Source organism: Mercenaria mercenaria, chromosome 11, assembly GCF_021730395.1.
Source record: "Mercenaria mercenaria strain notata chromosome 11, MADL_Memer_1, whole genome shotgun sequence".
Taxonomy (NCBI): Eukaryota; Metazoa; Mollusca; class Bivalvia; order Venerida; family Veneridae; genus Mercenaria; species Mercenaria mercenaria.
This window is the reverse complement of record NC_069371.1, coordinates 43,091,891-43,109,799: the sequence shown is the minus strand read 5'-3', so window position 1 is coordinate 43,109,799 and position 17,909 is coordinate 43,091,891. Positions and strand designations below refer to the sequence as shown.

The window sequence follows — 17,909 nt, the reverse complement described above, 5'->3', positions numbered from 1 at the left end:
ATTACCTACATAAGTATGTATACAAGTGAGATATTAAAGAACAAAACATTGATCAACGAAATGCCTTTCAAACACAAATGATCCCGGAAGGATAGAAGAACATAAAGATAAAATTTTGAGTATGAGAAAATATATGTTCAAACAGTGTCAAAAGTTTAATTATAAACCCGAGCGTTTTAAACTTAAAAAAAAAGCCTTTTTCAAGGGTAGCATAAATCAAAACAATACAATAACGGCGTAAATCCAACCATATAGTTCGATAGAATGTGACAGAATGTGCGCAATTAATCACCAGTGTGCTACTTTTAGATAACTACTTCCAATGACCGTAACAGATGCCTGACATCTGTTATCAATTAGCCTGATCTTATTGAATTCTGTTGATCGATATATTCATTTAACATTTATATATCGAACTATACAGGCGGACTTTAAGCCGATATTGTATTGTTTTAATTTATGCTACCCTTAAAAATGGCTTTTTTAAAAGCCGAAAGCGTTCGGGTTTATAATTAAACTTTTGACACTGTTTGAACATAATATTATATTTTCTCATACTCCATACACATATTAAAATCGGTGCTTATATATAGGGGTAATTAATGTGTAGAAAATGCAAACGTTTCCTTGCAAAAATATGACGATTCTTCAGGTATTAATAACCTTGACTATGAAAATGACTATTCAGTTTTGGAAATATATTGTTCGATATAACTCACCGACAAAACAAATTCAATCTGCTTTTAATTCGATTAACTAGGAAACTTACTTGTTCTTTCCACAACGCCCCAAAACTCGTCTTTGTATATTGCTGTTTCAAGTTGTGCATCCTTCCCGCATATAATTTCAGAAATTGCGAAATTTAAATCTCTGAGTTCCTCGTTTATATGCCCTTGAACATGTTCTCTAAATAGTGCAGCCAGGGATTTAAAAGTAAGGCATCTTATATGCAGTTTCACACATTCATGCCTTGCACTAGTGATTCTCCACCCTTTCATTAGGAAAAGTTTAAAAGTTTTGCGAACTGCTTCACGTAGTTTATTATATGAATCGGCCGGTATAGTAGATTTGAAATCATCCTCTTCGTTAATAACTTCTTCAAATAGTTGTTCTAGTACAGCCGACATTCTTTCTTCTTCTTCTTGACTCAGGTTTTTGAGATCAAAGAATATTTCAACGCCTATAATTAAAACAACAGGCATAAAATGCTGAGAGGCTAGTTTTTTATCGTTTTAAAAATGTAAATCAGTATTCCTCATTTAACAGTTTTATCATTGTGATGAATAAATCAAGTTGTTGCATTTTGATCAATCAAACATGTTTAGTCTTCTGTTTTGTAGTGCATTACAGGTCATGTTATCAGAACTGCAAGTGTCAGTGTCATGTGCAAAATCATAGTTTATGTTCTTAAAGGACATGGCGCATGAGCTAGACTGTGTATTCTTTTTTTAAATTACATTAAATTCTATAACAATCGGAAGTATAAGTAAGCTTTAAAACGTGTTGGTAACTTTTTAAAATACCACAATGTATAAGTTCATTCAGCAAAAAAAAAGTTTCCAAGTACCTACCTGGTAACAGGAAATTGTTTCTTGCTGAATGTAGCATAGAAGACGTTTCGTGGTCGAGTTTATTGTCAATCTGTTCCAACTTAGAGTCAAATCTTTGAAAAAGTTCGTCAAATTTTTCCACTTTCTGAAGCACACGCTCATCAACTGGATGCAAAACGGTTACAATTAGATCAATACATTTTCCGAACGAAAGGTGTAATACCTTGTAGAAGCATATGTTGAGTTGTGGAAAATAATCTTGATTTGCATAATATATAAAAACAGTTAAAGTGTGTATTTACTTACTTAAAATCTTTTGTTTGCATTTTAAAGACATATCGGACACTTTTCTTTATGTATATAGGCAAATATTTTCCTATGGACAGAATTTCTTTAAACTTTGTGTATCGACTAAGAATCAAGTTTAAAACGGAAATATATATTAAAACTAATGTACTACGTATGATTTTTAATACATATTTCCGTTTTAAACTTGACTCTCTGTCAGTACACAAAGTTTAAAGAAATTCTGTCCGTACTATATACATATAGAAAATTGTCAGATATATCTTCAATAAATTTCATTAAAACTCAATGTGCAATTACTTTTTTCATATAGAACAGTATTTTCTTACCGTCTTTAACATATTCTAACTTTTCACGAATGTCCATTTCCATTGAATAAAACGTGTGCATTTCTTTTAAAGTTTCAACAAGTGAAAGTGGTCCTTCGTGTATATCATTCAGTACTTTCTCAATTGATTCCTTCGTTTCATTATCATTGTTGTTCTCTAAAATTCTTGTAACAATTACTTGAATCGTTTCAAAATAGTCCTTATATTTTACATCGTCAATGTGTGGTTCATTCATATGACAGAGCTCGTTTCGCAAAGTGCGGAGACGCTCAACATCTAGGCGTGCCAGCTGTTTAAGCTCACAATATGTTGTGAGTACAGTGCAGAAAAGTGATAAATCCCATTTTGGCAGGTCTGTAATACCAGTTCTTGGAAATAATACTTGCATTTTTTCTTTTGAAATATGTGACTTTAACATTTCCTTCTTTTTACTTTGTAGAAATTCATGAACTGTCCACGGGTATGGTTGATGATCGCTTGGGGTAAGCTCTTCCACACGTTTTAAGAGAAGTAAATGGCACGCTTTTGTTCCTCCTTTGTTGAGCATGAGACAAAGTCTGCAATGTTTTTCTGTACCAGTTGTTGACATCTTGTCTCTGAAATAAATATCTTTTTCTATGAAATATTTAGTCAGTTATTTTTTCTTTTGTTCTTTATTTACATATCATTTGTATACACAACTCCTGTTATTAATTATTATTGCTATAAATGCAAATTTATTCGGTTTATCTACGAATCAAGACCTGTCATTATTGGTGACATATATAAATGCTGAGAATTGAATAGTGTATTATTCAATTTACATGTTGTTGTTTTTGGGGGTTTTTTTTGTACTAACTGTAATTCACTTTCAACATTTAACAACACAAATTATATTTACAAGAAAATAAAATGTGCACCACTATTTTAAATGTAGTTATGAACAGAATTTGATTTTGAACATTGATCATATACGCCTTTTATCTCTGCACTTAGCAATATGCACGCTATCTGGAAAATATTCATGCAGTGGATATGTGTAATATGACCGTTTGTACCAATTAATATTGCAATTTGTCATAAAGAGAATTTGTAAAATAAAACTAACAACTCAGATACCACTGCATCGATTCTGTATTTACAAATCCACAACTATGTATTACTAGAATAGCATAAATACACAATTTTAATAAGATAGTTTGCCTTTTATTCTATTTAAATGAGCGTGTTTCCCGTGCAACAGCTAATGGGATGTGTATTTTTTAATGATATTTGCTCTAGTTTGTTTTATGCTGGAGAATGAATGAACGTAATCAATATATGGCCAAGAAACAGGGTTAATGTGATCGTAATCTGCTGAAAACACTCGTTTTAATTTATGTTTTTTTTATAGTTTACACAAGTACTTCTATATATCTATATATACGCCACTTTATGGTTACTTTCTTGAATGGTGGTCTTTCCCTACTTGGTATTTATTCGTCAAAAGTTGAGATAACAATGACAGTGTTCTCTTTAATAATTCCTTTTGCCATTCTATGTTTGTAAGTAAATCTGAGGTCAAAATGCTTAGAAATCAAAATGGGGTCCAATATTGCAGGGGCAGAATGTGGGGAACGTATGTCATTTGCTGATATTTTTTCGGGTGTACTTGTGATCAAGTGTAGGTTTATTTTATCAGTTTTAATAGCTTTGGTTGGAATATACCTGTTCATGCATGAAACGGGGAAACAAATGCGCTCTTTTAGAATAATGAACAGTTTATTGGTACTGTATCTTTGAAACTGAATGTCTTTTCACTCAGTTAACGCTCTTCTCAGCTGTCCCAAATACAAGTTATTTTGACCCATTACTCATTCAAGGTGTCAAATGAAATATATGAATATTTAACATTATCATTTTGGCTTCCTTATGTAAAAATGTTTCTTCATGTTAATCAAATGTATCTGCTACAAGTGATTGAATAACATGAATTATTTTACCTCAAAACTATCATTGTATTTGCAATTTACAGAATACTGCAAATATGAATTAGCTTCAAAGTTGTCAATGTTCGTTGCGTCGCCTGATTTATTAAATCTCCACCGTCATCATTATCTGGTTGTTATCATTACTACATTAATATAAGTAAACACTTTTTTCACGCCCCAATGTGTTTTGTTAATATACTGAACAACAAAAGAAACTATGCAGATGTATAACCCACAATAGCTGTTTTGAACTAAATTCACGTGCGCGTGAAATTTACGACTTTCTTTGTGAAATTTTATTGTCATTGGAAACATTGTTGATTGACTCACTCGAATAACAGCAAAAAGTTTTTAAAGTATTGTTGTAGCGAGCAATTGTGATGTTACAATGCAACAGACGCGCAGAAGAGATAGCCAGAATTTTGTGTTAAACGGCTTTTGTTGGACTACTGACTTCACGGTTGACCGATATTTTTAAATTTAATACGTTAAGTTCTTCAAGTGTAATGTGGTATGAAGAAATCAAGTCAAACTTATAAATATAAGTGTTTTATAAAAAAATACCCCAGTTATACATCTGTATAGTTTCTCTTGATGTTCAGTGTGTATAAGAAGAAAACTCAACAATTACAATTTTTTAAAACTGTCATATATTACCTAAACATGTATTTAAATACCGGTTAGTATGATAAATTCTTATGCAAATGATGTAAAAAGAAGTTTTAACATACATACATTTAAAAGCAGTCAATATATCGGCATCTGCGAAATTTATGACAAATTTTGACAAAGTTTTTCAGTCTGTAAGCATTGTAAACAAAGCTCCGCTTGCTCAACATTACAATTTTAGAATTTGGCACAACTTCTGACTAGTTTCTAAACGGTCTGTTTAGTACTTTACAGATGAGAGTCATAATTTTACTTACTGGACTTTGTGCACACATTTAGAGCTCATTCATCAATTAACAAGTTTCGTGTATTTTATTTGTAAAAAAAACAACTTAAGCATTCTTGTTTACTACTTTATATCAAACAATGAAGTGTTATAAGATCTTAACAAATTCATTAATACAGTGACAAAATTTTAATAATCAGTACAAATGACTTTTAAGCTATATAATTCTCACAGTCTTTATATTCATGTTGTTTGTTTGTGACTAGGCATCCTATCTCTATTGATCTTATATTGAGTATTCGGCATCATTCAATTATCAGTATTTCTCTTTAATTTATAACCTCTTCGATAACCTAGTAGTTGTGTGCGGTAGGTCGTGGCTTTGTTCCCTTGCCGGGTCATACCAAAAACGTGGAAAATGATACTAGTAGCTGGTGAGCAGCATTTTAATAGTAGCTCTAGCACTGGTCAGTTTGCTGTCAGTATAATGAAACTGGATTGAGGATCATGACACGTGTCTATATCGCAATATTCTGTCGAGGCAGCGCTACAGAGTTGGGCATCGTGCACACTGCAACAAGTGGACACCGTCGTTTACATGTATATAAATATTGTTGAAAAACACGCCCCTCTCTCCATCCTCCCACCCCGCAAACACACACACTGACACACGCGCGCGCGCACACACGCAAGTTTTACATATTCTACATAACGACGATGTCGATCCAAATCCCCAAAACTGAAATTGGCGCGAAAAAGGTTTTACTTCTTATATTAAACTGTATCAACAAAATTTCATAAATATTTCTTTCTAGTCATCGTCTCAATAGCGTGCAATGGTCGGAAACCCCGTCTCTGTTCGCGTGCATAAAATATTAAACATTAAATGTATATAATGTTGACGTATACTTATGGATCATCATTAAAAGGAAAATTTAGTTTTACATTGATTTCTTAGCACTTGTTTCAACAATTCTGCATTTCCTTTTCTTAATTCTTCATTCATACTTAGTTCTTATATTCAAAGAGATCGATCTGAACCAGAGTGTTAGCAAATGTCCTCTACCCACCGACTACAGTTAAAATAACGTTGTCACTGTTTTAAGACGGATTACACAACCCTTTTCAAATGGATTACACTTCAATTAAATTAGTGCAGATTATTTATCGTATCAGAATTTGACATTTTAAAGGGATAGTCATGTTTTTATAAGAAGTAGTTCAATGATTTATTTAAAGTCAGTTAAAGGACTGACAGAGAATGCTTTATCGAACTATATGTTGCTAGGGCAGAAGCTATACAGCAATATGTGGTGTTGCGAAAGCGTGTGAGACACTTTCGAAACATTCTAATGAACTTATCTTGCCCATGATAAAGGCGAGAAACATTAAAAAAGAAACTGGATTTTGAGACTTTAAAGCCATGTTCACACGCTTTGCTAACCTGACTTTAGGTCAGATGTTGTTATTGAAAAGTTGCTTTGGATTTGTCGAAAAGGTATAGGAAATCTATTAGAGTCGATGAGATATAAGCTGATATCGTAAGGAAGTAATGTTTACAATCATAAAATTTGTGTCATTTACGTAAGGTAAGCCAAATCATGAGCATGAAAATTCCGTGCTCACGACGCCAATGTAAGAAATAATATTTTCAAACTAATGTCAGCAATATCGTTTCTACAAAAAGTAAAAGGACATTAATGTTTGGTTCACAATTTAGTGTAATGCGATATTTTTTAATAAAAATGTTATTGAAGTCGGACATAATTATCTGCTTTTGATGTTGTATGTTAAAGTAGGATTTTACGTATTGTACAAAAAGTATCGTCATTTTATACATGCTCATTCGAGCTTAGTGAATGTCTTTTCTTTGGTGCAAAATTATTATATATATAATAAATATATGTATATAGCAAACGAGTGTTTCAAACTAAACTATGAAGAAGTATATCCAGATCAGTAGTTTTCGTTATATATCAAACCTAACTATAATATTTAATACTTGTTCATTTACAACTCTACTATGTATCCCTTTAAAGGCCAATGCAATGCGATACCTTTCATAAAGTAGAATTTATAAAAGGTATTTTTAAAGTCACACACCATTTATTGCTATGAACGTTAAAGGTATTTTACATCATCGGCGTTTATACACACAATGAAATGAACACATATTTGTTATGAAGACATTTTCGTAAACTTAAACTCAACGTTTTACCTGGGTAACTAACTGCATTCTATGAATTTTAGTTAAATCAGTTGTGAATTTTGTATTATTGCTTATCGACCTATGGATCACATACAAATGTAATAAGTGAAAATGTGACTTAATTGCGAAGATATAAGTCTGGAGAATGGTTATTTTCGTCTGATACATATTATCAAATAATACTTTAAAAGCTCCATATATTTTAATGAACAATTTTTGACTTATTCCATACATTTATATTTTGGATTGTTGAATAAAGCTGAAGTGTCATTTTTCTAGTGCTTTGGGATGATGGTATCCATAAAATTGCACATATACTGTATACAGAGTTCCGCTTAAGTTGCTGCTAGGAATAATACGGGAGCTTGCGCGTTTAAATAACTTTACAATAACCAGAGTCATCAAAATTTGTCCTATTATTTTACATTGTATTGTGTTCTATGCTTCATAAGATTATACAGTGTAAATGCTCATCTGTAAGTAACTTCTTTGCTGTTACCTGGGGGACTTGAAAGTTGTTTTATCTGCGAATGATTAAATATCACATCTTGTTTACAAAAAAATCTATGTGATAGGTAAGATGCACACCCTTGAAGAGGAGGTTTTGAATCATCAGAGAATATAAATAAAGACTTTGTTATGGACATGTTTGGCATGTTTTTATGTATTAAGTTGCATGCTTACACCACCCAGAGAATGTGATTAATACCAACAATTTGCATTTTTATTGCTCTAAACGTAGTTCAGATCTGCCAAAAATATTATCAGTTAATATATATTTGTATATTCAAGCACATATCTAATCCTCAAATTAAAAAAAATAATTAAAAAATGTTTCAAAATTTCACATCGTTAACAGAGCGTTACATTACATAAAATGTTACATCTAAAACATATTTTAGAACCATTTATATAATCTGTACTTGTAAGTGATAAAATCATACAAGCAAACTCAAATGCATAAAGAATCACTATCTTAATTTTGCTATTCAAACTATATGCGACAATGATAATTTCAATTGATAGTTAGGGAAAATACGTCTTCGGCGGCGATATTATTTCCCTGGTTAGCCATCAATTATGCTTTTCCATAGACTACTTAAGTTTGCAGGGGTAAATTTAAATATGAATGCCTTTTAAACAGATATAATGAGATTACCTCTTTTTATTCAAAAACCGTTCCATGTCAATACGAAACTTGCCACTGCAACGTAACAATACCATACATTATAAACCGTCAGTAGTAAGATTAGAAAATGGTACTTAAGCAATATATGCACTTAAATATAATTTATTACCACTTTTAGATAGGTTGAACCCAATGTAGTTGTAAAATGTAAAAAGTGAGGAGTAAAGAGACATTTGTTTGAAAATTATGAAATATTTTTTCTTCCGGGTATAACTTTCATCACATAAACTTGTTTTATTGTCCTACGCCAAAATTTATATATATAATAGTTTAAAGCTTACCTGCTGCTGATAATGTCACTGATATATATACACAAAGATACTATTTGTTAACATTTGATTACTGTTAGTTTTGCTCTGTCTTAACTCGGCCACATTCGCATACGGGCACTTTAACAATTTGTTTTTAACAACGGCGTAGATACCACAGAGCTATTTTAAGACACCGTTTACAGCTATCGTTTACGGTCGATAATATCATTGAAAATCACTCTGTAGTGCAGCAATAAAAGACCGCTTAAACATTATACGTAGTAAAAAAGCGGGATGATTTATTTGAATAACTTTTTCTTTTTTAACGTTTTTTTTTTTTTGCCGTCACTGCTGTTTTGGGCCTGCAATGTACATGTAGTATGCCTTGCAGGTATTTCTAAAGAACAACTTTAATGCATGCCCTAATTTCAGATTTATGTTCGTTTTGGATAACTTCATGTACATCTATTTCTAATAATCTAATACAACGAAACAGTAGGTTAGGTTTTAAAAAAACTTAGCGGGATTAAAAAAGAGTCAGTCATGTATCATCCTTGTAAAACACTAGTTTCTTGTGTGTCACTCTTCTACGGAAACTTGCAATTGATCTCGTAATAATATCAAGCGTATTGCGTCTTACATCGTGCTCACCTGAACTTCGTCACAAAAATGCACCAAAACAGAAAATATAGTAAACACCTGAGTAATAAATAGCCAAAAGTCTCACAAAATGCAGGATATTGGATACGCCCTTGTTAAATGATGCTAAATATGTGAAGTACATTTAATGGAGGTTAACTAAAAGATATTTGTTTTCCAACATAAAATAAAAACGGCTACATTAGAATGTATAAAATGCATAAATAGTGTTATGGTATAAGACTTGACAAATGGCATAATAAACAAGTTTTCAAAGATTCGAAGATCCAACGCTATGTCCCTCACGGATTTGAAGAAAATGGTAAGAAATACGTATTACAAAAACAAGATACCAGGTTAACAAGGTTGGTCATACTGGCAAAAGCAGATGGCATTAGAAATGGGTCTCAGTTCAAATGACGCAATTTATCTGTATTTATTTGAAAAACATAAAATTTTCCACTTGATACGTTTTAACTTGTTTGCTTTTAACACATTAAATTGCCAGTGCCCTATATATATTCTGGACTTTTGTCACATGCCTTTTTATTAGTTCAATTTAACAGTAGTTTCATAATTCACGCAATTGCACATTACTGATGATACTAGTATATAATGGCGTTAGCTTTTCATTATCAAAGTATAATGCTCTACAAGAAGGAGAAATTCGAAAAGTCTTCAAATATTAGGTTTTTTACTTCGAAACACTGTAACATTTGATTAGTAGCAAAGTTGTTCCGTGCATTTAATCAAAAATTAAGGATAAATATCAAACAGGGAATGCCACGTTCCAAAACTGAAAACTCCTCACAACGAAACCCCACAGCACGCAGAAGTGCATACATCTAACAAACACACTCACATATACAAAGCAAACACACGAGGACAAAACAAACAAATGAAGAAACACAGTTGGGCTCCGCCATGGAACGGTCAGTATCAAAAACACCACTAGAGAGCTTATACCGGTTTATGGTGCGCACCCAAACTCACTCTTACTCACACCATGTTCCAATGTCACGGAGCAGTGTAAATAAAAGTAATCACCGCCAAGTGAATCTCTAACACACGCAATGGAAACAAAACATAAATTAGCATACGCTTTGTTGTAGGCTACATATAGAGAAACATAGCTTTATATTTTAATATCTTGAAAGGATAAATCTATTTAATTTTGTACATATGAAATATTTGATATCATGGCACGTAAAGACAAGAAAATAATCAAAATGCGTGTTGCAGTTTACAACAATAATGGCAAAATATAGGCTTCGTTGTCCTAATCTCTTTCTTTGGGAAGACTGTTTCTTATTTCGTCTTCAATATTTGTGATAAGTCGCTGTTTGCGCGCTAGGCGCTCTTCGTAGGACATTTTATTGACTGGATACTTCAGAAAATCATACAATTGTTTCATCTGTAAATCGCTTTCATTTCTGTAATTCGTGCATAAGCTTTCAAACCAACACCATTCCTGAAAGTATGAAAGAATGCATTTAAATGAGTTATATCTAGTTTGTAGACCAACACAAACTTTAGATGTTTAATAAGAGCTGCTCCTATTCCTTTTGAACAATGAACTTGCGCATGCTTTAGTTGAAGATGTAATGTTTGTGCCTTTACTAAAATTGATTCTGAATATGTTTTGTTTTATTTTCTGGTCCTTTGGAATCATGCAGTCTATCAGATCTTAATGTGTCATAGAGTTCCACTTATTGATAAGCCGATGCTTACGGCGAGTGAGTGTTATTAATTGCTTTTCACGAACATAATTAAACTGAGTCTGCTAATATGTTTTGTAGCATTCTGTCTTATTACAGGTTATGTTATGTTTTTTAGCATTCTGACTTATTACACATTTCATTAGTGTAAAACCCCCGATATGTAGCAATAATTTATAGCCTTTTAAGTGATACATTGTTATCAAATATAATCCGGTAAAAAGAAGAATAGAAGAACAATGTTTTTGAAGAAATGTATAGGTTAATACATGGGAGAGCGGTGCCTTTGAGTGATAATGGCCCTGGCAAGGTGATAATAGCCCGAGGGCTTTAGCCCGAGGGCTATTATCTTCTTCCAGGGCCATTATCACTCAAAGGCACCGCTCTCCCATGTATTTACCTGTTTATTACATGTTTACCTATAATATAGTAAGAAATGTTTTTGTGTCATTTTTATGGATATGCATCTTCTAGCACAATAAATTTCAGCTTTTCAGTTTCTAAATTATTTGTATAAGGGTCTATTACTGTATAAAATCAAATACCTGGAAAGTTGTACTTTCTTGCTTATTGCATAATTCAGGGATAAGTATATGATATTTCACGAAGAATACACGATGTTACGCTCAAGATGATAAAATAAAACGGAAATATTCGCCGTTTTACCTCCACGAAACGCCATGACGTCATTTCTGTTTACGGACGTTAATTTCCCGCGCTAACGCCAGGGCCATTATCGATAATGGCCCCGGGGCTTATTATGATAATGTGATAATGCATGACGTAATGCGATAATGGGAGAATTTTCAGTACAAATTTGTTACTATTTATAGGTACTCATGTAATAAATAGTTATAATGAACACCTGTAGGTACTGTACTGGATGTATTGCAGATAGGTTAATTAGGACAAAGTTTGATATTGGAAGAAAGGTTTTTCATGAAATCAAATGTAGATTAGATTCATGCAAATTTCTGGAAAGTCGCCAAAGTCTACTTTATTTAATCAAAGAGTTAACGTTTAACATCCTTTACAATTTGTTCAAACGATTTTACAGGTTATATAACTATGCTGCAAGGGTGGTATCTTTACGGCGATCCGGCTACAATTACTCTAAAACCATTCCCTAAGTTCTAATTGGGTATACTATATAACGCGGTATTTATTATATGAAAATCTATCAGTTAAAGGCTACGGTGTGGTGCTTTTCTCTACTAACGTTTTGCTTATTATAGATGAACTTGATTAACACTAACAAATACTTCGATATATTTATTATTAAGAATATTGACATAATTATAATATGTAAAACTAGTGTTTATGTATTGAAAGAGAATACGCATTTATTAATTCAAGATTATTTGATATGATTTGAAGTAAGCCGCCTGACCATCCTTTCAGATTTCTACCAATACCACGAGTACAAGGGTCAACTAAATGCATTTGCAACTGATATTCTAGTATGAAACATTTTCATTTAAACACGGAAATATTGACGTCACCTCGATATATTTTTGACGCCATGCAAGCGCACAGATAGAGTATTACCAAATTTGATCTTCTATTTCATATGAAAGGTATTTTGGAATCGAAATGATAAATTTCTAAATTACTAGGAAATAACTGAGGGGCATGGTGGGTCCACCACCTTAAAAGTGGCTTTATCAAAACAGCAAAACAATTCAGTACTCGAATATTTACTTAGTTTTGACAGATAGGCCATATGGTCTTACCAAGCCTAGACTGTAGTTCAATTCTATGAAGCTGAAAAGAGAAACATTCAGCTTTGAATGATCTGTAGATAGTGTTTCCAAGGTGACTTCCATTGCCGTTTTCATATCGGACAAACAATTGATGAGCCTCTCAAGTTGTGTATCAATGTATTGCAGTTGTGCATGTACTTCTCGCAGACTTTCTACATCTTCGAGACCGTCTGAACATAAAGGATGGACGTGTATCAGTATTAATTATCATTCGTTTTTTTACTATCATAAATAATGATAAATCATAAACACAAAAAAACAGTCTGCTATCATTTTGCTTGGTTGCGGTCTTTGCTTTTAAAGGATTTTACAACAGTTTTAATTAACTATCACAGCAGCAGTTTTAGTGCCATGTGTCGGCTGTAAAAGCTCTCCCTGTATTTGAATTCAATGTCGCTATAATTTCTGGCCCTCAGCTTTACTATAACAGTATTCTGCACATTATAACAGCCTATGGGAGGAGGGGAGGGCGTGAGGGGTGTTGCAAATTTCATTGCCTCACACAAACAGACTCAATCAAAGCGAGTTTTCTTTTATTATAAATCATAATTAAATCACCCGGTGGGTAAATGTATTCAAAACAAAATTGCCCATTGCGTTCCAATAACTTCGTCAAAATCCTTTAAAATATTAATGCTTTGAAAGTTGACCGCTGCTAAATACATTAATAACATTTCAAAAAAAATGACAAACTTAAGTTAATGCAAGTTATTCTAAATGTGTTGGATAGTATTGTGACATACATTTGCATTTAATATCTTCTTAAACCTATTCTAAGCATTCCCTTATATATTATTCAATGCAATGATAAGAACAGTTGAGGATATACGTGATATTTATTTAAGATATCCGTTTTTGAAAACTATTTATATCAATACTTTTTTCAAGCACACTTTATCCCGATAATAAATACTTATTCTTCAAAGCAGTGGCCGGAATTTTCCTTATTAATAATCTGATGGAAGAATAACAATAGCGTAGGGTAGGTATTTCAAATATCTGTTGTAGTACATATGGTCTGCTTTGTTAACTGTTACATATACATTGTATAATAAAGTAAGTTACAATCAAAAATAAAGTTTTCAACATAACATTTTATTTCATGTAGAAAGTATCGTTCAAAAAAAGAAGAACAAATATGTCAGAATTCACCATTTTTATAGCTTTTTTTCTAAATTCATCTCTTACTGTAGATGCACGATGACATCAACTGTTTCCGTACCATTTTGTAGCATATTTGTGTGTCTAAACAGTAAAATATTTTTAAAATCTTAACTGTAGAATTATTTGTAGATTAAATACGTTTTCCCATTCATAAAATTATTGAACTGAAAGACATTTGTAAGAGACATTTATGTTTCTGTAATACTTATATAACCGTGTATTCATACTGACAGAAGACTTGAAAATCCAATATTAGTAAAATGTTTGTTTTTTTCTGTTTTAGTCCCATATGTCTCAGACATTTATGTTCTTTAAACATGCACAGTATGAAATATTTTTAGTATTAGAAAAATTCTGATCATATACCCTTAAATGCGTTATCTTTTTAGTAAGACTTCGAAACAGTACCTGTTTGCGCCACCGTCTTCAGCCTAACAAGGGCCCCTGTGTTACGTTTGTACATTCGGTCTGTAACACGGGCTGCACGAAATGACACATTGGGATTATCAGAATCATAAAACAACTTCTTTAAACACTCCATCTGTAACACTAACAGTAAAGACTCAACAGATCCATACCTCTAGCAATAAATATAATAATAATTATAATAATAATAATAATCATAAGAATAATAATAAGAATAATTCTTCGAGGCATAGCAATACGTATAACCCTTTTGAGAAAGTATTGAATAGACTCACAGACTTTATACCTAAATCATTTTTTTATACTGATATATATTGAAAGATTTCTTTCTTGTTTTTGTTACTTTATGATATATCAAATAAATATGATGCTCACTGAATCGTATCGGAACGTATCAAATACGTCAGGATGACTTCGCTTTCCGAATGCCGTTTCTCGTATTCCACCGGTCATCGCGGTCCTTGGTTGTAGTGTCGACACCAGTATGCTTTCATTGATAACTTTTTTCCAATTTGTTTAGAAAGAGAAAATGCAAATTATTTTATTACTTTTTATATCTATAGAAATATAATTAGACTGACTTATAAAAGTCAGATACAACCTGTTTTTACCGTTTTCAATATGCAAGGAACATACGTACATTATTGCCGACAATGTACTTTTGAATCCGGTTTTACACATTCTTGAACGATGAAGTGCTTCATATATAAAAAGGCAGTCTGAAAGACAGCTATCCCCCGCCGCTGTTATGGATAGTGGCTCAAAACTTTGACCCTGATTGTGACCTTGACCTTGAGCCACCATGGCTGACTCATGGGTTTTACAAATTGTCTTGATGAGGTGATTATTTGATCCAAGTTTCAGGATTATCCTTCAAAGGGTTAAGGAGACCAGAGCGGACACAAAATGGAAGGCTCAAATATTTGACTCTGAGTTGTGACCTTGACCTTGAGCCACCATGACTGACTTATGGGTTTTGCAAATTGTCTTGATGAGGTGATCATTTGCTCCAAGTTTCATAATTATCCTTTAAGGGGTTTTGGAGATACAGATCGGACACGAAACGGAAGGTTCAAACATTTGACCTTGAGTTGTGACCTTGACATTGAGATGACATGACTGCCTTATAGAGTCTGCATATAGTCTTAATAAGGTGATCATTCGACCCAAGTTTCATGATTATCCTTCAAGGGGTTTAGGAGATACAGAGCGGACACAAAATGGAAGGCTCAAAAATTTTACCTCGTGTTGTGACCTTGACCTTGAGCCAACATGGCTGACTTATGGGTTCTGCACATCGTCTTGATGAGATGATTATTTAATCCAAGTTTCATGATTATCCTTCAAGGGGTTTAGGAGAATCAGAGCGGACACGAATTGGAAGGCTCAAAACTTTGACCTTGAGTTGTGACTTTGACCTTGAGCTGACATGACTGACTCAAGAGTTTTGAACATTAGCCTGTTGAGGTGATCATTTGGCCCAAGTGTCATGATTATTCTGCAATGGGTTTGGGAGATAAAGAGCGGACACGAAATGGAAGTCTCAAATCTTTGACCTTGAGTTGTGACCTTGACCTTGAGCCGACCTGGCTGGCTCATGAGTTCTGCACATTGTCTTGATGAGATGATCATTTAACCCAAGTTTCATTAAAATCCTTCAAGGGGTTTAGGAGATAAAGAGCGTACAGTGTACTTGTTATACCCCACCCCTAGGTATACTATAAGAACGATGGTCTTGAACAGGAAAGTATACTAACCCATTTCAATTGCGCATTTTGCACCTAAAAGACGCAATTCGATAAATGGGTACTATGCATATAAAACAAGTGGCAATTTATCTTCAATCGTGCACAAGTCCCATTGTTTCAATATTTAAAATCGCAGTGACGCTCCACATATCTTTATGCCTTCGTCAACGTTACAGAAAAAAAGCACTTCCTATCGAACATACGGTCTAGAGGTAACAGTAGTGTGCACATGATAGGCGAAATGTAAACAAACAATAATCTCAAAAGTGGACATGCAAAAAAAATGAGTCAATGTGATTCGTTTATGATAGATGATAATTTACCAGTTATTCGATATGCATAGTGCTCATTTTTTGAAGTGCAGGCTTCAGCTGAATAATAAGAAATTTAAAGAGTTAACACATTTTCCCGTTGATTACCATGTTTCTTATAGTATATTTAGGGGTAGGTATATATAGGAGTAGAATATACCATGTACAGTGATCTTTTTCTTTCTGGTTTAGTGCCAGTGGATCTATTAAGTTCGTAATGTTTATTCTAACAGGATACCTTCATGTTGTATGATTCTCCTAGAGTCCTCTCCAAACGAGCCTTCACCGACCGCAGAATGTTGTATGGACGTGTGCATTTGTGTATAGCTGAAACAACATTTCAAACTCAATCCTGAATGCCTTTTCGATATATGTACATGTTGTACATAAATTGTGATTAATAAAATATTGTTTAAACCAACATTTTAAACGTAAATTGAACCATTTTATACAATCATAATTAATCATTAGACACATTGAGAGTTCAATACTTAAATATGTACTCTTCCTACTTTTATAATACTCCTAAACATTTAAACAAGTTGCACACTACACGTAAATCTACATGTTTAAAACTTCCAATCCGGTTGTTTCAAGAAACTTTTAACGTGTATCGAAAAAAAAGATATCTTTTAAGATTGCATTGTCAGAATTTTGATATATCTGATGCACATTGGATTCTGCCTGCGCACGTTCACTTAATAATTGTTAAACTTTGACGTTTAATGTTACCACAGGAATGATAGCTCAATTGTAGCCCGCTGTTTATGGTACCAGCCTTTCTTAAACACTAAAGAGCCAAGGAAGTAGCAACCAAGACTTTTTGTGCAATCTACTTACTGTTATACTGCATAGACAAAAGGCGTTTAAAATGCGCATTGTATTATATCGCTAACACTTTTTGTTAAATGGTGATACTGTCTCTTTTAACAGACAAAGCTTTAACCATATTCTACATAGCCTACAATTTAAGGTGAATTAGCATGTTCACACACAATGAACTACTTTTCAGATTATATTACCTATGCTGCAACTCTTTTGTCCCTTTTCCCTCTCAGATACCACGGGCAAGATCTCTTTCAATGCCAGTTCAAGCAACTTCGCATTCTGTTATCGAATATCATTAAATAATTCAACGCGAACTACAGTCAATGCTGTGTTAAGCAGTCAGGCAAAGCAGTGATAGAATCTACCTGAATTTAGGCTTGATGGTAAATACAATCAATTATTCTTAAATGAACAATCAACAAATATCAGTGTTATCTGTAATGGAATTAGAAATATTTTATATAATTCATGCAGAAATAATGCATTGCAAGTATATGTCTGTAGATAATTTGTGCATTCTAAATTTTAAAAAAATTACAAATTACTATCCGAATCTTTATTTAAAGACGAAAACATTATTTAAACGATTCAATCAAAGTAGAATCTGTTTTGATAATTACCTGTACAGAAATAG

General features: G+C 32.9%; 2 protein-coding genes across 2 annotated transcripts in view; both read right to left on the bottom strand.

Annotated features, from left to right (window-relative positions):
* LOC123530935 (uncharacterized) overlaps positions 1-8,860 on the bottom strand; it is a 39,684-nt gene extending 30,824 nt beyond the window's left edge. Inside the window, exons 1-4 of the mRNA XM_053518068.1 lie at positions 8,709-8,860; positions 2,186-2,781; positions 1,572-1,715; positions 770-1,180 (exon numbers count right to left, since the gene is read on the bottom strand). Of these exons, the coding sequence (XP_053374043.1) occupies positions 770-1,180; positions 1,572-1,715; positions 2,186-2,774 (1,144 nt within the window). The 5' untranslated portion in view covers positions 2,775-2,781; positions 8,709-8,860. The remainder of the gene's footprint in view (positions 1-769; positions 1,181-1,571; positions 1,716-2,185; positions 2,782-8,708) is intronic.
* Positions 8,861-10,486: 1,626 nt separating this feature from the next.
* On the bottom strand, positions 10,487-16,774 carry LOC128546547 (uncharacterized). Its single transcript, XM_053517266.1, has 5 exons — positions 16,686-16,774; positions 14,764-14,888; positions 14,371-14,503; positions 12,769-12,968; positions 10,487-10,788 (listed from the first exon to the last, which is right to left on the bottom strand). Exons 1-5 carry the CDS (start codon positions 16,762-16,764, stop codon positions 10,597-10,599), a joined length of 729 nt encoding a protein of 242 aa, XP_053373241.1. The 5' UTR covers positions 16,765-16,774; the 3' UTR covers positions 10,487-10,596.
* Positions 16,775-17,909: the final 1,135 nt, after the last annotated feature.